The 23,411-nt window shown below is 41.7% G+C and overlaps 1 protein-coding gene across 3 annotated transcripts in view; it reads right to left on the bottom strand.

Annotated features, from left to right (window-relative positions):
- Dicer1 (dicer 1, ribonuclease III) overlaps positions 1-23,164 on the bottom strand; it is a 65,595-nt gene extending 42,431 nt beyond the window's left edge. The window contains exons 1-6 of one of the 3 annotated variants that reach the window (XM_042692466.1): positions 22,960-23,156; positions 11,790-11,855; positions 10,875-10,975; positions 2,630-2,818; positions 1,865-2,027; positions 879-1,009 (exon numbers count right to left, since the gene is read on the bottom strand). In XM_042692466.1, coding sequence (XP_042548400.1) covers positions 879-1,009; positions 1,865-2,027; positions 2,630-2,773 — 438 coding nt within the window. In that variant the 5' untranslated portion in view covers positions 2,774-2,818; positions 10,875-10,975; positions 11,790-11,855; positions 22,960-23,156. Of the gene's footprint in view, positions 1-878; positions 1,010-1,864; positions 2,028-2,629; positions 2,819-10,874; positions 10,976-11,789; positions 11,856-22,959 lie in introns of all 3 variants that reach the window. The other 2 variants (XM_042692467.1, XM_042692468.1) reach the window with 2 other exon arrangements.
- Positions 23,165-23,411: the final 247 nt, after the last annotated feature.

The following is a 23,411-nucleotide window of genomic DNA, read 5'->3' as shown; positions in this document are numbered from 1 at the left end:
GACACAATGAAAACAAAGACTTCATATGTGTACAACTTCACACAATTTGAACCAAGAAATAAATTAAGAAACCATGAGAAAAGATTATAAGAAAGAAACTCTTGATAAAGGAGACCATATCTTTATGATAAAGCTACTAAAATGACTTCAGGTTTTTCAATAGCTGTATTTTGACCGATGGGACCTGCCAACTTAGCCAAATCATAAAACAATTCACACAGTTTTGAATTATTCCCCTCTATTGAATAGACAAGCTTTTCTAGAAGACAACGTGTTCTTTTCCTAGCCTGTCATTCTATGGACATTTAAGTGCTTTATTTACAGGAGTTCATCTCAGCATGTGAGAAGCATGGTGCAGTATGGGTAGGCAAAAGTGAGTTAAGAAGCAGCTTTTAAGCATTTTCTGTTTCCCAGCACCATACACATGCTGGCTACAGGAAAACACGGAGGTAACAGGGAACCAGGAACTCAACTAACAAACTTCTCCTTTGGTATATTATCTGAAGAGTAAACTTTCTAAAAGCAGATTATTTGCAAGTTGGAAGTATGTTTAGTTTTTGTTTTTGAGACACTGTCTCATTGTGGATCACAGGCTGCCCTGGAACTTGAGATCTGCACCTGTCAACGGTTCCTAAGTGCTGGGATTATAGGCGTTAACCACCATACCAGCAACTCTGCATGCAAATAAATATCAATGAAAGCCATTTCTTCCTAATGACTAACTATTCATTTTCAGATGTACCTTACAGTAAGAGAGTACAGAAAGGCTACTTCTTAGACTGAGAAAGACCAAGAAAAGAAAATCTTCAAACCCAACTCAGATAACTGAGTCAAGGACTTGTAGGAGTTACAGAGCAGAATTTCTCTGCAAGCCTTACCTGGTGCTTAGCAAACTCTTGATTCCATTTCTCTTTTGTCCAAGATGCATTTACTTCTAGGTTTGAATATTCCCCAACCTTGAGATCTGAGTGAGTTCTGACAGCTGACACTTGCTGAGCAACCTGGTTTGCTGATTACAAATACAATATTTCATGTAAATGAGAAATCTTACCTCGTTGGCTCTGCACTATGAATGATTAAATACAGCTATGAACATCTTTATTACTATTGTATCTAACCACCAGCTCTTTAAATAGCCAATTTAAAGTCACAGTTCCAATGTCAGCCTCCAAGATGTACTTAAGACTTGCCACTGTGCCTTCTGTCACTCATCCCAGAGACCCTCATATTACCTAGCCCCCTTCCAGTAGGCTTGCTCCAACTAAGACCGTCCCTTCTGGGTGAATGCTCTCAGTCCAGATCCACCCCTCCTGATCCCTTCAATAAAACCACACCATCCACCATGAAATCAGACAGTCTCATATAACAAAGCACAGAGCCATGCTGAGAAAATCTTTAGGAAAGGAGAAGAGACCATGGTTATTTGAGAATCATACAGCTTAGGCTCACAGCTTGTTTTTTTATTTTTTTTTTTAATATAATACTAAATCTATAAAAAATCAGTAAACTTTCACTCAGCATCTAACATCTAAGAAATACCTAACTTCCTTTTAACAAATGAAGCAGCACAATCATAAATCCAAAAGGCATCTATCTCAAAATCAAGTACCTTCTGACAATGTGAAGCTACAGAATCAAAAATAAACTTGACTCTTAACTCAGGTCAACATAACTCATTTGAGAGAAATACAGAATCAGAACGATGGGAAGAAGTACTATAAGGAAATAAAATGGTACTTTAAGTAGCAGAGCTTCAACTCTCTTTACATTCCATGATTTAATATTTAAAAAAAAACCAATCTGCTTAAGTGTAAAGTCACATCCAATTTCCTCCACAGAATTTGATAAAATAATTTTTTATTACCAGAGTTGACCAAGAACACAGTCCTTTTTCCTTTTCGGTTGAAGTCTCCCCTGATCTGATAGGACAGCTCTTTAGTAAGTAGTACTGCAATGAATGTCTTCCCTGAGCCAGTGTTTAGACACACGATGGTATTGTGGTCCAGAGCTGCTTCGAGCAGTTCAACCTAGAGATAGAGTGAAGACACATATGTCTTACCTAAGTACAACACCAAGGACATGGGATTTGGTTTAAATTAGGAAATTACAATGTTTTCTAAAATGTTTAGCCAGTAACAGAGAAGAAACAGACAAAGAACAACTTTCTACACCTACAGGAGAATAACACTCGGAGGAATAAATACCTGCTGTGGCAGCTATGCAGTTATTTTGAAACAGCATTTGTAAGTTTTTCTTCTTAAGAATGACTTCCTGCTGTAGCAGGAGGGACTAAACTCACATCAACTGTGGTTCTACCAGATCATGTCTGAACAGTTTCAAAGCAAACCCAAGTCCTACCCGACTCACTGCAACTGACACACCCAAATGCACGTTAAGACGGCCAGGTTTACAGTAAAGGATAAAAATAAGGAGCATCACAATACACCTAATAAATCAATTCCCCAGCAGATGTTAGGAAAGACAAGGACTATTAAGACTAAGATTTTGAAGGAGAAAACCGAAGAGGGAGGCTGGAAAGAGTAAATGGGTTTTATAAGCCGAGTCAACTATATGCTTATTTATTCTGTTTTAGTGAAAAATGCTCCGGTATTAGTATTTTCATTAGTACCTGATATTTTCTTGGCGTATAAATGTTATCATGAATTGCTTCTTGTTGCCAGGGCAGTCCAAAGAAAGGACCCATTGGTGAGGAAGCAGGGGTCATGAGCTGCAGGCCTGCCATGCTGAGGGGTTGCAAAGCAGGGCTTTTCATTCATCCAGTGTTTCTTTCATTGCATTTTTGTTCTAGCACAGCTTACTACAAAGGGAAAAAGAATACCATTACAAAACCATGCAGGGTTAAAACAAAAGAAAGCACAGAAATAAGAAAAACATCAGAATATCATTCCTAGGGGTTTTTCAAATGCTTCACAGTTGCTCTAGCTTTCTCTTGATTTAAAAGGATTGCTTTAAAGCCAAAAAATACGGTATCTAGCCAGTCATTGTGCACCTGAAATCTTGCCTACAAAAATGAATCAGACAACTGCACAAAGATGAATGTACATGAAACATGTTGCTGCATTATTACTCAGAAACAACTAAAAAAAATCTATGAAGAAAAATCAGCTGAATAGATTATGGTATACTTTAAATAGATTATGGGATATTTTAAATCTATTAAGATTATAATAACTATCTATATTTTCTGACAGAAGTGTCCATAAAACACCTTTAAAAACCTGTATAAGATGCCTTCCTAAATACGCATGTATATATAAGTATACAAAATATATATATACATATATTTTTGTTAATTCTATATTATTATCGATAATGACACAACACATAAAAGCATTTAACATGGTACCTATACATAATGAAAGATTGGAGCACCTAACCTATGAAATTTCATCAAAGGCCATATGAACATTGACAACCCACCAAATTGTACAACTCACCAATTATTTTGACATGAAAATTTGATATGTAAATTGTTGTGTAATTACTTAAGTTATTATTTTGATTGTAAAATATACAAAACAGGTTGTTCAGAAAATAAAATTTGGAGACTGGGAATGTGGCTTAGTGGTCGAGAGTTGGCCTAGCATGCATAAAGCCCTGGGTTCAATTCTCTAGTACCACATAAACAGAAAAAGCCAGAAGTGGTGCCATGGCTCAAGTAGTAGAGTGGCAGCCTGGAGCAAAAGAAGCTCAGAGACAGGTCCCAGGCATGAGTTCAAGCCCCAAGACTGATTTAAAAAAATAAAAAAAAGGAATTTTTCATATTATCTAAGCATTTCTCTGTAGTTCACAGGTTTTTCCCCCCACAAATGAATTTCATTTTGCAAAAGAGTAAAATAAAAATTGAGTCTTTCAATTTAAAATGCCTAATCAGAACAGAGGACTAGGGCTTCAAAGTTGAGTAGAAAGTTAGTTACCAGCTTCCCTTACTTGCCTCTCAGATGTACATTTTCTCCCTTCAAAGCTTAGCAGTGCATACAGCCATTATTCTGGAAAAAATCCAGCTCTTTGTTGCCTGAAAACCAAAAGATCTGACTCTTCCTGACATGTTAAATTTACAACCAGACACAAAATGGGGTTAAGTTGCTGCTTCTAATCCATCAAGCAGTCCCAAGGAGTTTCTTCATGCATAGGTCCACCACCAATTCCAGAGCTCACTTCACTGAAGCAGAATCCAGCAAGTGCTGTAGCAAGGCGGTCATCTCAGACTCTTCCTTCCACCCCCACAACTGAGCATCTCGGCCAGACAGCCAACGGTTATTCTTGTGGCCCTCCTCAGAGGAAGGAAGGATATACACAAAGTCTGGCAGAATACTTCACGAGAAATGAGCCATTATTTTCCCTGGATCAAAGAACCTATGTTCCTCATGAGAAGTAATCTGCTCATTTCAACAGAACCAAAGCCTTTCACCCCACACCTGGCACCCACATTTCCCAGGTTCTCAGGACTGGTGGGCTCATGGCACTGGCTACTTTTTCTCTCTGCACAGCTGCCAGGAAGCTCTGTGGAGAAGTCTAGTTCATGTGGACTTCAGGTTCAGTCAACAGGCTGCCCTGAAGGTCCAGGACTAAGGGGGTCAGCCATTCACTGACTTGGCCGCCCCGCACCATTCTCAAGGTGCTGATCTACTTCTTCACAACCACAGCTGCTCGCTGACGGGAACTGTTCACCCTCAGGCCTGACCCCCTCATTTCTCACTCAGCACACATGCTTAAACCAGATCTATGATGGAGTAGAAGCCTGAGCCCTGAGGAATGAGCACAGAAAGGAGAGAAGAGAGGGCTGTGATGTAGATGGCAGCACATCTGCCCACTTGCTATGCCCCAGTACATCCAGGGACCAGCAGCACCCCCTCCTACAACTGTCTCCTGTTCTTCTCAGGTTAGGATAAGAATTAATTTCAGAAAAATAGTCTACAACATCAAAGAGAAGAAAATACTATTGTTTTAAAGAGGAGGGACTGTCTTTGTTATAAGTTCCCTATCATAAAGTGCAAACAAACAAAAAAGGATGAAAATGTTCCAAATTTAAAAAGGCCTTAAGAAGCATGAGCATGAGAACTAAACCTAATACTTGACCTCAGTCTGGATTTTGCAGGAAAAGAGAACAACATCATACAGGACTTTTTTCAAGGTGACATTGACTGTCTTAAAGGTGAAGAGAGCAGTGTTTTGATGTAAACATGCACAGGAAACATCTCTGTATATAGCTTCCATTGTCTGGTGTGGTGTGAGCAATGAATCCATGTATCTGACACACACAGCATTAGTAAGCAGGGCCCACATGTTATATGGTAGACCTCTGGAGTTAATTCATATGTAACTCAAATTTTGTACCTTTGATCAACATCACCCCACATCCCCACCTCCTGCCCTTGTAACTGTCACTCTACTCTGTCGGTAGGAATGCTCATTTTAGATTCCACGTGGGAGTGAGACCTTACAGTATTTGTCTTTCTGTGTCTGGCTTATCTCACTTCCATGCTAATCTATGTCCTTCCTTTTCAGGACCAATATTCCAGAGTGTGTTCATCTGTCTATTGACAAAAACTTTGGTTGTTTCATTATCTTGGCTATTGTGAATAATGCTACATTATACATGCAAACTCAAGTACTTCTTAGATACCAATCTCATTCATAAAGGATATTATTGAAAGCATTTTTAAAACTAGGTCTGGGGTATGGGTCCAATGGTAGGGCAGCTACCTAGCAAGACCCTGAATTTGAATCCCAGTACAGAGGTGGGGCGGGGGGGGGGGGGAGGGGGGGGGGAGAATGTTCAAACAAAAATCCCTGTTGGTAAGAGCAGTGTTGGTAATAGAAATGAAGCTAAGTCAAAGAATACACTTATTCTTAGGAGATATACCCTAGAATGTTTGGAAATAAAGGGCCATAATTATGGAACTTACTCTCAAATTATTCGGAAAAAAAACCTATATGAAGAATTACTAAGAGCAAGAGAGAAAAGTGGAGGCAGAAGAGAAGGGAAGGAAGGAATAAGCCAGGAGAAGAAGAGAAAAGGGGAGAGAAGCGGAAGATAGGGAGACAGACACTGGAAAAGCACATTAGGCTGATGGGTAAAGCACACATTTGTTGTCCTTTTCTAATTCTTGCAACATATTTTTTTCACTTTTATTCCTGTGCTTGTCTGCTGATAAAGACATGCTATTGTTTCAATGTCCTGGCTATTATGAATAATGCTGAACTAAACCTCCAAGTAACAGTATTCCTCTGAGATCTGATCTTATTCACAAAGAATTAGTTAGTCCCTTGTTCAAATCCATATTATCACTGAAATAACTATTGTCACTGGGCACTGGTGGCTCACACCTGTAATCCTACCTATTCATAAAACTAAGATCTGAGGATTGTGGTTCAAAGCCATTGCTGGCAGAAAAGTCTGTGAGACTCCAATTAACTACCAAAAAGCTGGAAGTGGAGAGGCAACTCAAGTGGTAGAGTGCAAGCCTTGAGCACAAAAACTCAGGGACAGCACTCAGGCCCTAAGTTCAAGTCCCAGGACTGGCACAAAAAAAAAAAAAAAGGAAGAGAGAGGGGAGGGAGGAAAGGGAAAGGGAAAGGAAGAAAGAGAGAAAAAGAACTCATGTCTTACATATCCACAGGCACTACATCAGTTGATTTTGTGGCTTCCTCAAACACTCACTTTGTACTTCTTCCAAAGTAACAGTAATTCCCCACTCTGTGTATTCTCAGTCCAACAGCAACCCACTAGACCCAGTTTCTAGCTTTCTGCTATCTGCAATCACCTAGACCCAAGCCCCTGGGTACATGACTCTCCCTTGGCTTGAGGAACTGGCTCATGCTAATCCCAAATGCTCAGGATTTTCATTTGACAGTTGAGAAAAAAAAAAAAAAACAAACTTTCTTTCCTTATGAACATGGGTCAGGAAATAGCTCCTTTGCTGTTGAAATTACCATCATGAAAGGACCCAGGCTTAGGATGAAACTAGCACAGTAGATAGCACACATAAATAAAGAAACTGGGTTACTGGATCGATCAACCTCCAAGTCCAGCATAACATTGGTCTTGAAAATGACATGAGCTCATAAATTCCCTTATTACCAAAGCTAACTGAAGATGAAATTTCTGCAACTCAAGAACAAATGTATTCCAATTGATACTTTGTCATTATCACTTCCTGTAAAAAGTTTTAGGAAGAAAAGGGGAAAAAAAAGAAAGAGGCAAATAGGAAAAAGAAAGAAAGAAAGAAAAGAGGGACAGAGAAAAAGAAAAAGAAGCCAGGGATAAGACAAAAACAAAAGCTACCAGAACAGAAAAAAAAAGAGAGATAACAAGCAAGCCCCACAGCATGACCCTAAGAGCTAGCGCCGCACAGCTGGAAGCCCATTCGGCCGATGAGGGTTGTTCCCCCGCCCCCCACTTTCTGCGTTAGGTGAATCATTTTTTAAACTGCAGAGGAGCAAAGGCTTATTTCAGAAATAAATGGGGGAAATCTGGACAGTTTTCCCTTGCTAGTGAAACAAGAGAAAAATGACTAATTTGAAAACAAAATAAGAGCACAAAGGAAAACAGGATGGCCCAGGGAAGCTGGTCTACATTCTAAAAGTAAACAAGCCTTGAGCCCCACCGCTCCTCAGGCCCAGCAGAACCCAAACACCAACTTCACCCACGCAGGACCGTCCTGGTGCGGGCCTGCAGGCCAGCAGGGACAGGACCTGAGATCGGAGTAGTGAAGGTTATCTTACTGACTGCCCAGGCACATAGCCTGAGAAAAGAACGGGTGCAAATTAACTCACTGACTGCCCAGATTATACTACTTGTCTCTCAAAACATGCAAGTCATTCCACCCACGCTCCCCCTTAGGAACAAGACATTTCACATATATTTCCTTAGCCCACAATCAGCAGAGTTTGATGGAAAGTGCAGGTGGCTGGCTATTAAGAATCAATTTGAAAATGAAAGTGTTGGAAAGAAACATCAAACAACAATGGAAGTATACATTTATCAGCATTTAGATTCTACATAAAGGAAATAGAAACAATGTTGTAAAAGGAAATATCAATGTAGCAAAACAGAAAGCAAACATGTAAATTACAATAAAAAGTCAATGAAGATGGCACTGGTGGTTCGCACCTGTAATCCTAGCTATTCAGGAGGCTGTGATCTGAAGATCACAGTTCAAAGCCAGCCCAGGGGCTGGGAAGGTGGCTCAGTGGTAGAGCGCTTGCCTTGCATGCCTGAGGCCCTGGGTTCAATTCCTCAGCACCACATAAGCAAAAATTTAAAAAAAGCCGGAAGTGGCGCTGTGGCTCAAGTGGTAGAGTGCTAGCCTTGAGCTGAAGAGCTGAGGGACAGCCCCCAGGCCCAGAGTTCAGGCCCCATGACCGGACCCAAAACAAAAAAAAACAAAGCCAGCCCAGGCAGGAAAGTTCATGAGATTCTTATCTCCAATAAACCACCAGAAAACCAGAAGTGGCGCTGTGGCTCAAGCAGTAGAGTGCTTGACTTGAGCTGAAGAACTCAGGGACAGCCCCTGGGCAGAGTTCAAACCCCACCACCGGCCAAAAAAAAAGGCAATGATTCTATCAGGTTTTCAAAAAATGCATAAGCAGTAAAACAAACTATTACAAGGTAATTTATTAAACAGAGTGCTATTAAAATTGGGAACTCAAACACATTCATCTGTGATCATATGGTCCCAAAGAAGCTTTAAACATCCTGGCACCTGTGGCTCACACCTGTAACCCTAGCTACTCAGGAGGCTGAGATCTGAGGATCGCAGTTCAAAGCCAACCCGGGCAGGAAAGTCTGTGAGACTCTTATCTTCAATAAACCACTAGAAAACCGGAAATGGTGCTGTGCCTCAAGCGGTAGAGCACTCGCCTTGGGCTGAAGAGCACAGGGACAGCTCCCAAGCCCAGAGTTCAAGCTCCACAACAAAAAAAAAAAAAAAAGGAAGCTTTAAACATGATCATGTCCTGCTCACAATTATGTAACCCTGCAATCTCTATCCTCTCCTGAGATCATCTGCCCAGCTTACCAGACCATCCTTCCTACAGCGCCATTCATCTCTACATCACACATCATCTCTGCCAGCTACAGGCCTAATACTCCCTAAATGATTATCTAAACATATTCATGCCTATATTTTATTTTTTTTACTTTTTTTATTTTTTGGTCGGTCGTGGGGCTTAAACTCTGGGCTTGGGCGCTGACCCTTGCTTGGCTCTTCAGCTCAAGCTGAGCGCTCTACTGCTTGAGCCACAGCGCCACTTTCCGGTTTTCTAGTGGTTTATTGGAGATAAGAATCTCATGGACTTTCCTGCCTGGGCTGGCTTTGAACCACTATCCTCATATCTCAGCCTCCTGAGTAGCTAGGATTACAGGCATAAGCCACCGGCGCCCCGATTTTTTTTTTTTTTTTTGGATGCCTATATTTTAAATCCTATGTGCTCAATCCCATTCACCAATCTGTAAACCCAAGTACACGTCTGCAATTTTACAATTCTTACTCAGATAATTTCTTTTAAATCTCTACTCTTGCTTTAAAACAATCCATTACACTAGGATATCCTTGAATACAGGAGCTACGTCTTGTATTTAGCCTATCACCCATTATACTGAACCAGTCAGAATATGATAAACAAAAAATGCAGGTTTAGGCTGAGTGCAGTGGTTCATGAAGCCAACCCAACCTTGTTGGAAGATGGAGACAGGAAGACCATGGTTTGAGGTGGGTCTGGGCAAAAAAATGTCAGCAAAAACTCTCAAGTAACAAGCTAGATATAGTGGTGCACACCTGTAATCCCAGCTAAATAGGAGATATAGGTAGGAGGATCAATCTGAGGCTGACTTCCAGTAAAACGCACAGGACTTTATTTAAATATACCTAAACTATACCTGGAGGCATGGTAACTCAAACTCCAGTACTAGGGGAGGGGGGAGCAGGTATGTGGAAAGAAAACATCACCTGAATGACAGAAATAGCTTCTAGTTGTCTTCCATAATTTACATCATTTTACATATACTCACACAGACCCACATACATACATGCTTTATTGGAACACAGACTCCCAGAGAAAAAGACATATATCTCATTCTTCTATCTCAAACTTCCCATTGTAATGTTCAATATATACATATAAATGAACCCAATAAGTGAGTATCTACACAGTAATGTACTGTGCAGACTCACTAGACAGCTCAATATGTATTTCTAATTGGTCTGGAAATATACTTTTACTTCCCTCCTACCAGTCCTGACAGGTAGGTAGAGCAAAGAAGATTCTTTATAAGGAAATGAAAGACAACAGTTTAACCCTCCCAATTTTATTTTCCATAAGGTTGTAATATTTAAATTAATTTTCAGTATACATACTTTCTCAGTATACATACTTTCTATGAAGAGAAAGCAAACTCAAAATGCTTAAATCAATAGGTAATCTAATAATGTAAAAACAGAAGCTTATGATATTCCCAATTCCACGTTCTTTTGGAACTTTTAACAGAGCTCTTTTAACATGGCCTTAGTGAAAAGCTCTGAATTCCTGCTGGTAGTAAAAGTTCTACAGTTTCACAGATGAACTGACTGTCGTTAACTGCTCTGGCAGTCGCTCCTGGTGACTGTTTTTCCATTGCAGGTTTTAAGTTTCTGGTCAAGTAATTTATAGTCATGAAACTGATGAAGCTGTCTCACAGCTTCCACAGACTGTCCACTCAGAAATACATGACAGAGCAACTGTCTAGTATGTGCAAGGCCCTGGTTTGCGTCCTGGGTACCACAAAAACAAGACAAAACAAACAAAAAGAGAAATAAGACACATGAATAAACTCTCTTTCTCCTTCTACACATGGTAAAACGCAGCTTTACCGTTTTAGTGTTTGAGGGCTCTGTGTTGCTGTTGTCTGAACTGCATTTTGACATTGTGATAGCAGATTATTGGAAAATCACAGCATGCCCAAGCTTCTGCTCTAAAAATAAATGCAAAAATAGTCAAGTATAAGACTCCTGTAAACTCAATACACACACCAAAGAACCCACTGAGATGAATAGCTGAATAAAAGGCCATTATTTTGTATCAAATTTTAAACAAAAGACACCATATCTTACACTAACACAAAGAACAAGAGAATAAGCGGCGACAATAGCAAGCCTACCATCCAGAGAAGGCCAGACAAGCCATCAAGGGAGGATTTCAAACCGAATACAAAGAACTCAAAATAGTACATTTTCAAAGATCACACTTTATTGAGCTTTAGAAATAGAAAAAGTTTAAAGTATTATGCATTATTCCTATATTTACATTTACAGATAAAATAAAGAAGGTAACCAGTAGGGGTACTTGGCTGAAAATCCAAATAATCTTGTAATAATCTCATACATGCATGAAATCTACCAGCAATCCCAATTTCCCAAAACAAAGTTAAAAACAAATTAGGCTCTCTTATAGAATTATTAGTTTATGAATTAACGAAGTTCAAGAACACAGTTAACAATGTTAGTGTTGGGGAGAAATTCCAATTGGGAGTGCATCCAATTGGGAGTGAGATCATAGAATATTCCTATGGAAAAGTAGTGGTCTGTTAGCCATGAGGCAGACTTGTGTCCCTGCTCACTGGAAGTCATGAGGACACATCGGTAGTGGTCTCCTCTCACCTGGCTACTCCCAGACCTTTACATCATTACAGATGGAAGATTCTCACTTCACATACCAAGTATTCTCCTATGATCTAAACAGATCAGACTGGGATATCCTTCACACTACTTTAGTATATACATATTTACCTCAAAATGCTGATTCTAAGTTCTTTCAGAGTTTCCAAGTCTGTATTAATTCATACCCTAGGTAACCTAAAAACAATCAGAGAGAATATTTTAGAAGAGATAATTCATTCTTTAAAAACCAATCTTCAGAAATTGACTACTTAATCAAACTTTCATATTCACCTTATCAGGATTAAGATCTCATAAAATAATTTAGCAACTGGGGACAAGAAGATAGTACATTTCTGAAAGGGCTGTTGTTTAAAACTAGTACTGCATCATAATACACTGAGGGAAAAAACTTGTTAGTACAATCCAGTTAGATACACAGGAGAACTCTTGGCATTAAACACTCTTGGCTTTAAAATTACTCAGCAAACACTGCAGTACATAAGCCACCATGCTTCACAGGACACATCTTCCCATATCCCAGCATGTCCGTGTGCATCTCCTAAATTAGCTACCTCATCGTGACTTAAATTCATTTTGTATTGTCCTTTGGTAAGAACAAAGAACATGGCCTAGAGTGTCTTACTCTGGATTATCCGATAACTATTGCAAAATTATCCAATTGTTTCCCTAGGCAGTAAAGTTTATATCTCAGAAAGATAACACAGTAACTATAACTATGGCTTATTTATGTTGGTAATACAAAGCCAATAAATGACTTTGTAACTTTTATTCATAACCATGCCTTAAATTACAAATCTGAGAGATCCTGTTTCATATCCTTTAAGATAACTCTGAAATAGACAAGCTACCTACCTGATGTTAAGTTTTAGGCTAAGTTTCAATACAAGCCATCAGACAACTCCTTTACCATCTAAATGAAGTAGTATTGTGTATCTTTTAAAGACCAGTAGCAAGAACCTTCCAATGTGGAAGTGAAAAGCAGACAGCTTCCTAGTATGAATGTTCAAAATGAATGAGCAGAACTTCTAACCTCATCCATTTCAGCATGTGACAGATTCTGACGTAATTAATTTCCAGGTAATATGATCAATTTCAGCCTATCCTCAAAAAGTCCCATGGTAAGAGAGAAACACATATGCGCACGCGCACGCACACACACACACTATGAACACTCTGTTTTAACTCCAACAAACATCCTACTAAGGAAAACTAAAAATCTTTGAAGGGCTTAAGTTCCTAACACCAAAAGTGTCCTGGGAGATCCAAAGCATTATTTTAACTGTGACTAAGCCTAGGTCACTGAAGGCATCATGGCTATGGACAGGCTATATGGCAGAAGGGCAAATACAAAGTAAAAATAAAAATACAATTCTCCCTATTGGAAATAAGGGGAAGAAAACTCCCTTTTCCTTTTCCAGAATTTATTTTTTCTTCCCTGACTTCAGTATGCAGAACTGTAAAGCTCTGATCTCACAATTCTAGAAGGAAGGTATCTTCAAGTACCAGGAAGGTGATACACATTTCCCACTTTACTAGCACAGGAGGGGCCTAATTTGTCACCTGAGTCCAAACCGTAAAACCTGCCACTGGAGAAAGTCAGCAATTGTATCTTGACAATGGGGATGTAATGATTACAACCACAGCAAGAGTTAATTGAAAGAGCCTTTCAAAATGAAGTGGAAAGGCCATCAAGGGAGGACTTAGCCCCAGTGCCAGCTTGCTGCTATAGCATGAAAAGAGCAGGATGTTTTTTATTACAGTGAGACCATGACAGTATCTTAGTTCAATTCTAAAGAAAAGGTCAGTAATAGAGGAAGTAGAGGACTATTCACCCAATTTATGTCTGATTCCTGTGTTGAATATTTCATTTTCCTTAAACCTTTCTACATTTTAAATTATCCTACAATTCAGAAATATATTAGTTTTAGAACTGAGAAATAAAAATCCAAGCTATGAGTGACCTTTGTAAAGACAACGGTTTATAGAGATATGATTCTGGGTTAATAAAAAAAAACTTCCTGAGGTTGGTAGAGTGGCTCAAGTGGTATAGTGCCTGCTAAGCAAGTATGAGTTCAAATCCATATAGCCAAAAAAGAAAATTTAAAAAGAAGGCTCCCCTCCTAAACCTTTAAATGATAAATTATTCAACATCTGTCATGTAAACCACCGATTCAAAGCCCTTCTGTCCACACATTCCTCTATGAACTCAACAAACTTCTGGGGTTTTCCAAATCTGTAACATAAATGTTATTATGTTTAGACTTCAACATAATCATGCCTAAAATTAGATTTATCCAAAAGTGAAAACGAACATAAGTCAAATACCATTTTAACCAATTCCATCCACCAAAATCTCCACATGGAAAATATCTCCATATGGAGATACTTTATTTTATCAAAATAAATAAAAATTTACTTTATAAAAAAAATGAGCCCAGCACTAATGGCTCACACCTGTAATCTTAGCTACTCAGGAGGCTGAGATTTGAGGATCACAGTTCAAAGCCAGCCCAGGCAGGAAAGTCTATGAGACTCTTGTCTACAATTAACCACCAGAAAACTGGAAATATCATTGTGGCTCAAAGTGGTAGAGTGCTAGCCTTGAACAAAAGAGCTCGGGCACAGTGCCCAGGCCTTGAGTTTGAGGCCCATGACCAACAACAACAAAAAAATGTCCCAACAGGAAAACAGCACCAACACCCTCCTCCTTCCTCTAGTGACCCACAATGACACAGACTGGCCAGTTTTGTTTTGAGATAGGTTAAGTACTTAACACATCACCAGCTTTCATGGTAGGTTTTAGGGTTAACACAATTCCAAGTCTCTGTACCTCACTCTTCAGCAACAAGTTGTAAAATTTTTATTCAAGTCGTGATTATCCTTTGCTCATCTTTTACACCAAACAATTATCTACAAAAGGAATTCCATTTTCTGTACATTAAGACAGTGTAATAAGAAAAATACTAACAAAGGACTGATCATCCAAGAACCACCTAGAGACCACCTAAACATTCCAAGTCCAGGCAAGGGGGCCAGCAGAGCCTCACAACTGCTGTGCCACACTCCCTATGTCTGCCCTCCTCAGGACACCACAGTGCCCCCAAGAGAGACTGAAATTGGGAGGAACTGGGGTCAGGCCAGTCCAGTAGAACGTATGAAAGATTCTCCATAGAAGAGAAGCTAGAGGTAGTGGCTCCCACCTGTGATCCCTTTTAGAACAGGAGGCCTAAAGCAGGCTGATCACAGCTCATGCACACTTTCCCCTAAAAATAACTTATCCCCTAAAAGTAACCAGCAGAACCAGCATGGCTCAATGGGATCACCCCAGCCTAGCAGGCTCAAGACCCTGAGTTCAAATCCTAGTACTGCCAAATCAATTATTTCTGGTAAAACATTCAATGTGTAATAAATGTAACCAGAATGACAGAAAAAAATCACCATCACACTAGTAACTAAGGTAAGTGTCATTAACAGATAGCAAAACTATTGAATAAAGATGACAAAAAGCTTACACACCTCTGAAAGTCTCCCTGGACAGATTACCTGAATAGTTAAAATTGGTGTTTTTCCACTGTTTTACACAGTAGAAAATCCTGGAAACTCTAAGATCAAAGTAACAAAGATCATCTGTATTAAGACAAACTGGCATGTATCTCATGTAACCTTCCTGCCACAGGAAGCATAAAAAACAAATTGAAGGTTCATTTTACAAAACAGTTGGCTTGAATGCTTCCAAAATGTCAGCATTATAAAAGATACAAGCTGAGAAATTTCCAGAGTAAGAGAATAAGGTGGCCTGACAGCTAAATCAATGCACGATCCTGAACTCAGTCTGTATAACAACTTCTTCCTCCAGTGAAATAACAAGTATTATTTTAAGAGAAATTGTTATTATATACACAGAGAAATAACATAGATAAACAAATACAGCTGAAACTACAATAGACCGTTCATAAGCATTTTTGCCAGAGCATTTGTTACTTAGACAAAGCACAACTTGTATAGTGTGTGTGTGTGTGTGTGTGTGTGTGTGTGTGTGTGTGTGCACGCGTGCGTGTTCTCTAGGGCTAAAAGTTGAGAACATTTCTTTGTCATCTGAAAATACATCACATATCAAATTCGGTTTTTTGTTTTTTTGTATTTTTTTGACAGTTGTGGGGCCTGAACTCTGGGCCTGGGCCCTGTCCCTCAGCTCTTCAGCTCAAGGCTGGAGCTCTACCACTTGAGCCACAGAGCCACTTCCAGCTTTTTTCTTTTTGCTTATGTAGTGCTGAGGAATCGAACCCAGGGCCTCATGTATGCAAGGTAAGCACTCTACCACTGAGCCACCTTCCCAGCCGTCATGTCCCAGTTCCTAACCCAAGAATGGTCTCATCGGTCCTAGAACCCTCAAATATTCAGCAACAGAAAGCTAGGGGTTTACATAAACTTGGTAAACTCTCCTTCAGAGGTCTGTCATATGTCAGTGGAATTTCAGTCTTCTAAACATATGGCAAAAGAAAGCACTCTTCTGCAATGCCTTCACATAGTTGATTGAAGAGGATTGGACTAAGAGCACATATTAAATAGCAGTACAAAATCAGTTCTGCTCTTTCTATTGGTCAGACATTCCCCCTGCTCAAAATCCAACTCAGTGTTACTTCTCTCTCCACATGGCACTTCTTTGCCACCTTAGGGTGTTCTGTTATTTTTATCCAAGAATTCTGCCTTGTCCTTAAAGTTCTCCAATTCTGACTGGGCTAAGATTACTTGAGAATTCTAAAACACACATAAATGAAGAATTAGAATTTAGAGTCTCCTTTTTTTTATTCCCCCTTTTAATGTATAGGTATACAATAGGCATAACCCTGAAAAAAATGGATGGTAGCAGTACAGTAGTATACACATTCCCAGGCTGGGAATGTGGCTTAGTGGTAGAATGCTTGTTTAGCAAGCATGAAGCCCTGGGTTTGACTCCCCAGTACCACATACACAGAAAAAGCCAGAAGTAGCACTATGGCTCAAGTGGTAGAGTGCAAGCCTTGAGCAAAAGAAGCTCAGTGTCCAGACCCTGAGTTCAAGCCGCAGGACTGGCAAAATAAAATAGACAATCCTAGGTGCCTACTCGATGCATCGCTCAGTGGGTTCCTGTCCCTCTGACATACCGACCAGGTGGAAAGTTTTGAAGGATTCTGTCAGATTTTCCTAAGCCAACAAACACTACACTGATCTAGAGGTGAAGACAGAAAATTCACCTGTTGCTCCCAGATCTGATCGCCCCATGCAAGCCTTACTTCCCAGGGTTCTTACCCCCATTTCCTGCCCAGAACAAGTTAGGACTCCACCCTGCTCACTATTTTCAAACCTCAGTGCTTGAAAAGGCATTGACATCTGCACGTTTCCACTCTCAGACTGTCCACACTCAGGTGTCCCTGGACTATATGGGCATTCCAGAAATTTTTGACCGTAAGATATATAAGACTTACTACATTTTTCTCATTATACTTCTGAGAAAATTAAAACCAAGTCTAGAAAAGTCCAGGGCAAGTTGTCCTTAATCATAAATTGAGTTTACTGAAATTCAAACTAAAATAAAACATAGATTTCTTTTCAGGGGGAGGGACAAGTCAGAATCTCACTACATAACCTAAGTTGGTCTTGAACTAGTGATCTTCCAGCTTCAGCCTCCTAAGTGCTAGGAGTATCAATGGACACAACTAGGCCCGACTTGAATGGAAGTATCTTAATCCTGGCTCATTTTATGCTATTGATTCCACTCCATCAGTAACCTCCACCTCTGGATCATCTGGAATTGTATTTTTTTTGCAGTGCTAGGATCCAAATCTGGGGTTAGGCAAGGATCTACCACGAAACTGCATCCCCAGTGAGCTCCTTCTTATTATAAGTCAAAGATAGCATTTTCCAAAATTCTAGATGAATTAACTGACTTTTCTAATCACAAAAGAACTTTTTCAGATATGCTTTTGTGACATAATTGCTTTTGTAATATATTTAAGTGATACTGAGCTGTCACTTAAGACGAAACCGGAAGCCAGGAGCCAGTGACTCTCGCCTGTAATCCTAGCTACTCAGGAGGCTGAAATCTGAGGGTCACAGTTCAAAGCCAGCCTGGGCAAGAAAGTCTCTGAAACTTTTATCTCCAATTAACTACCAAAAGGCCAAAAATGGTGCTGTGACTCAAAGTGGCGGAGCACTAGCCTACCCCTCAGGGATACTGATAGCTCAGGGACAGTGCCCAGGCCCTGAGTTCAAGCCCCAGGACTGGCACCAAAAAAAAAAAAAAAAAGATTAGGGGTAGGCCATATGAACAACAGGAAAGTCTACAATACCAATACATCTCCAATTGTTACAGCAACTGTGCCCTGCGATTCTTACCACCTCTTTCTTTGTAACACTTCTATGCAGTCGTATGTACATCCCAAATGAAGAAGGACCAGGTGGCTACTTAGAGTAGTAATACTCTTTCTAAAAATGTTAATATGAAGGCAATTTTATTCCACCCAACTGTGTTAAGATTCCAAAAACTTCAAAAAGCATTATAAAGTTAACTAATGTACTTGCCCAACAATACTAGGCCCATCCTGTAGGCCAGGCACTGTCCTGGCAGTGGATACGCAGGAACACTACTCTCATTCTTCTATCCTGTCCCAGCCAAGAGCACTAATGTCACTGCAAACCTCGAAACCCAAAACCCTGAGGCCCAACTGGAGCCTGTCACATTTTATTTCTGGTAACAGTCATGCTGACATTCTCAGACAATGTTTTGTGGCAAACACTCCAATAGTATATAAGTGGTGGTTAGCTGAGTACCGACAACTTTAGGTAAATGGGAAAGCAGTTTTGTACTTGGAATTTATTTTAACAATGGCTTTCTTACATGACTCCCAAACTTCCATTTCATTTGCTATACTTCAAAAATAATGTCTCCTCTCTGTCTTCTCTCATTTACAGGATTACCAGCCCCACCAAGCAGTCCTGCTGTTTAGACCAACACATAAGGCACCCATTACCTGAAAGAGCCCACGCGGTCTACACAGGAGTTCACTGCTCAATAGATGGTTATTCTGGCATCACAGCTTGGCTGAGCAGTGCCTACTTGTGGCTCATCTTGACAGCGCCTTGACTGGATCCCTCTGCCCCCAAACCCCAGTGATTTGAGCTGGGCTGCTCTGCCCCACCCTCCCCTGTATGGACTAAAACCCTAACTGAAATAAACCCTTCTCCCTTAAGTTGTTTTGCTCAAGTATTTCTTCTCATAAGCCATTTGAAAGACTCTACCCCATTATGTTTTTTCATTATGCCTATAGCTTTTATCCAGTTTCTTTACAACTATATGTGAAAAGCATTTCTGTCATCTATGACCATACATTTTCCACACTGCTATTATTTTAAGCACACTACATCAATTATTCTTAACAAAGAAATGTTTCCTCTTAATTGGTACACTTCCTTTCATTAATCAATGCCAATTAGAATTAGTCTCATTTCCTCTTTCACTTTGGCAAATTAAAACAAAAGGGAGTTTAATTATATGTGGGCCCTGAGTTATCCTTGCCCTAAGCTCCTCATCTAATTCTCAACCTCCACACCTCATGCCACCAACCTTCACTGGTATTTTTGTGGTCTTCTAAAACATGATTCTCTCAGGTTATAAAGTATTAAACACTTGTCTCTGCAGAGGAGATTCTAATGTTAACCAGAGATTGTTAAGAAGTGAAAATTGGGTTTGGTAAACGTCAGTGAGTCAAAAAACAAATAGGAAAAGGTCCAAGCCTCACAGGTTTAGGAAGGAGAATATTAAGGAAGTAACGCTACCAACTGAAGATTACACTGTACATGAGAAGGCCTACAGAGAGCCCTGTCCATCAGGTAGAATAGTACACATGCTGGCATATGGAGAAGCTAAACTCTGGACTGCCCTAAGCAGAGGAAAAGGTAAAATAAATCATGTGGCTCCAACCTCCTATTTAAAAAAAAAAAGAGAGAGAGAGAGATCTCACTAGTTCCTTCCTATGGCATTCACCAGAGCACATCACTCTACATTTAAGCGGCTGAATGAATTCAGTCATATGCATAGCAAGACAGGTGATAGAAACCAAGACCAATTTTTTTTAAAGAGAAATTCCTAGTTTTCAAAAGGGTTTAGCCTTTTTTTTTTTAAACACATAGGAACTATTTGTACCACTAAAGTCCAGAAGAATCCTGAGAAAACTTAACATTCCAGTGTTTTGATAATCAAGAAACAATCTGACCACTTTGGGGCTTATCACCAAAGAAGAGAAGCAGGGACTAGAATGGATACTATTTGTGTATCTACATTCCCAGTAGTACTGTTCAAAGGAGTCAAGACCAACACATGAATGAATGACAAACACAGAAGGCATATACAGGAGCTCCTCCCTCTCCATCCAGTCAGGAGTCAAGAAGCCCACAGTACACTAAGTAGAAAATGTATGTGATAAATTTATCCTACCAAACTCCCTAGCTTACAAGTATACCCTACAGTATTGTTTGTAGACCCTTGTGATCATGTGACTGGTGAGGACATATCATTCCTCACAGTGGTAGGCCAAGAAAGGATCAAATCTGAAGTTCACTTTCTACAGAATATGTATTGCTAAAAATTCTTAAGTCATCCTACACTGGTGATCAGATGGAATATCATTCAGTCTTCAAAAGAGGGAAAGTAACATGCTATGAACCAACGAACCCTGAAGGCAAGTTGGGCAGGAAAGGACAATTACTGTATGATTCCATTTAGATGAAATTGCCAGAGCAGTAAGATTCATGGAGAAGTAGAATGGAGGTTGCCTAGGGGTGGAGCAGTGACAGAGGAGTTTAATGTTAATGGGTAGACTTTTGATTAGGGAAGAAGAAAAAGGATGTCAATTTACTCCATTTTAAGTGTACTGTATTATAGGTAAAATGGCTGAAGTCATAGCTTATATTTTACTATACTAAAAAGAACGTGAAGTATTCAGATAAGCCACAATGAGAACACCTGAGGCTGGACAGGGAAGTGAACACTCACACACGGCACAGTTTGCCCTGGGATACCGCGCAGTGCAAAGACCATGCTGGAAGACTCTGAAATCAAGCCATGCTTCAGTCTGGCTCTGCCACTACACATTCCCAACTCAGGGCCATGAGCCCTGTGTCCTACTTCACTTGTATGTCACATTTAGAAGACAATGGAGTAAGAATGCATATAAAGGGCCTGACACATCTTGGCACACAATAATGAAGCGCTCAACTGTTTCTCTTATCTCTCTGCTCAGGTGACCACATTAAGATCACAGAGAGACTGTCTACGAATACCTGCTTCCTCAAATGAAACAAGCATCTTCCAAAACAGACAAAAGCAGAGAATAAAACATCCTAATGCAGTGTTATGCTCCCTAGAAAGCAATGCTCCACTGCCTACCACATAATGCCAAGTCAATCAAAATCAACAACAGCAGAACCACAGGCACAATCTACAACAATCTACACAGACCTGATCTACAACAATGATGATGGCATGGGAAGGAAATTCTTACAAAAACCATTTCAAGAACAAGGCTCTTATTAAAATGGACTAATTCAGCTTTTCCTAAAACATGTCAGTGCCACAAGTAAATCTATAAACAGCATTACCTGGCAACCCCATTAAAAGCAATATTGTTATTGAGTTTTACATAATGTGCTCTAAATAAAGTATAAAAGTAATTATATATATATGGATATATGTATCTGTATACTGTGTCTACAACATACAGAGAGCCAAAGGGAGCAAAACAGACTATTCCAGGACCCAGTTTCCAAACATTAATAATGTTGGGCTGGGAAGGTGGCTCAGTGGTAGAGCGCTTGCCTTGCATGCCTGAGGCCCTGGGTTCGATTCCTCAGCACCACATAAGCAAAAAGAAAAAAGCTGGAAGTGGCGCTGTGGCTCAAGTGGTAGAACGCTAGCCTTGAGCTGAAGAGCTGAGGGAGTGCATCCAGGCCCAGAGTTCAGGCCCCACGACAGGACCCAAATAATAATAATAATAATAATAATGTCAAAAGTTACTATATGTTAAGAGAATTCATCTTTCAGTGTTATGTGAGCTCTTTTTACTTACAGAATTTAATATTTATACCAATACATTTCCAGCTTACTTAATCCTTTTTTAGAGAAAGCACTTTGGGGTACAGGGGGTGGCTCAAGTGGTGGGGCACCTGACTAGCAGGCAAGAGGCTCTGAGTTCAAATCCTAGCATCATTCCCCCCTAAAAGGCTCGTTTTTCTGAAACCTTTTTTTTTCTAAGTTGCCAGACTCTTAATTGAGCCCCTCTTCATGGTCTCCTACACCTGAAAACGAGCTCCAAGAAGACAACTACCAACCACAACTGTAAAGATTGAGAAATACACTGTAATCAGATGAAGGTTTTCAAAGTCTGACCATCCAGAGAACTGTAACTTATCCCTTGAACCACCACAGACGGGAGCTCCCCAACTCATCCAATTTTCGCAAATCTTCAAGATACGAGCTCTGTCCTGCAGGCACATATGATTGCGGCTCCGCTCTGACAGACAGTCCACATTCTCCTAACGTGCTAACCTAGAACGCACTGACTTTTACCCCCAAGATTCAAAAGCATGGGAAAGGCTTCTTTCTCAAGCTCCCTCTCCCCCCGCCCCCGCCCGCACAAAAACATCCGAGGGGAGGGGCAAAGATGGCCTCGGCCACCCGCCCCCCCTGGGGCCAGATCTGGTCACCTGCCAATAAACACACGGTCCTTCCAGGGAGGGACCTGAGGCCAGCGCCGTGCCGCCTGCCCCGCGCCCGCCGCGGCCTCCCATAGGTGTCCACTGGGTCCCCCGGATCAGGGGTCCGGCACAGGCCCGGATCGCTCTGGGGACTCCGGTCCAGCGCGGGCACGCCGGGTGCTCGGCACCAGCTTCGTGCGCAGAGCCCGGTCTGTCAAAACCCTGGGTCCGGTCGGGGTGGGGTGGCAGTGCGGACGCGGCTCCCTCGGTGCGGGAGGCACCGGCGCCCGCTCCGGGAACGGCGGGACCGGAGGAGCCGGGGTCGGCCAGCCCCGGTCCGCAGGCCGCGCGGCGCTGCCCCGGCCCGCAGGCCGCGCCATCCGCGCTCCGGGGCTCTGGGACTCCGCGAGTGCGAGGTCCGCGTCGCGGCCTGCGGCGGGCCCCGCGCAGCCCGACCCCGGGCGCCCACGCGGGCCTCTCGCGGAGACGGAGGCGGAGCCGCCCCCGCCCCGGACACAAAGCCGGCCCCGCGGGGAGCCCACCTCACCTGCAGCACGGGCGCCGCGGGCCTTCCAGAACCATCCGGACCCCGCTCCGGCGCGCGCGTCACAGCCCAGGCCTCCCGGTGCCGCCCGGCGCCGCCGCCGCCGCCGCCATTTCCTGCCGCTCGCCGTCGCCACGCTCCCGCTGTCAGGTTACTCCATTCACCTGGGCCCGGGAGCAGCCCGCGCCGCGCCGCGCCGCGCCTCGACCCCTCCCGCCGGCGCCTGCGGAGTCTGCGCAGCGCCCGGCTTGCCCGCAGCCCGCGCTCGGCCCGCGGCGACGGCGCACACGCGCTTGGAGAATCCTACCGAGCCGCAACGCCGCTCCGCGCCCCCACGCTCCGCTCGCCCCGCGGCCGAATGAGAGCGGGCCTGCGATTGGACAGCGCGCCGCGGTGAAAGGTTAACCCCGGGCCGCTGGCCACTGAGAAGCCGGGACACAGCGGGCGTGGGCCGG

The sequence above is a fragment of the Dipodomys spectabilis genome, unplaced genomic scaffold, assembly GCF_019054845.1.
Source record: "Dipodomys spectabilis isolate Male_0828 unplaced genomic scaffold, ASM1905484v1 ptg000157l, whole genome shotgun sequence".
Lineage (NCBI taxonomy): Eukaryota > Metazoa > Chordata > Mammalia > Rodentia > Heteromyidae > Dipodomys > Dipodomys spectabilis.
Note: the sequence above shows the minus strand (reverse complement) of the source record. Positions and strands in the feature narration are given on the sequence as shown.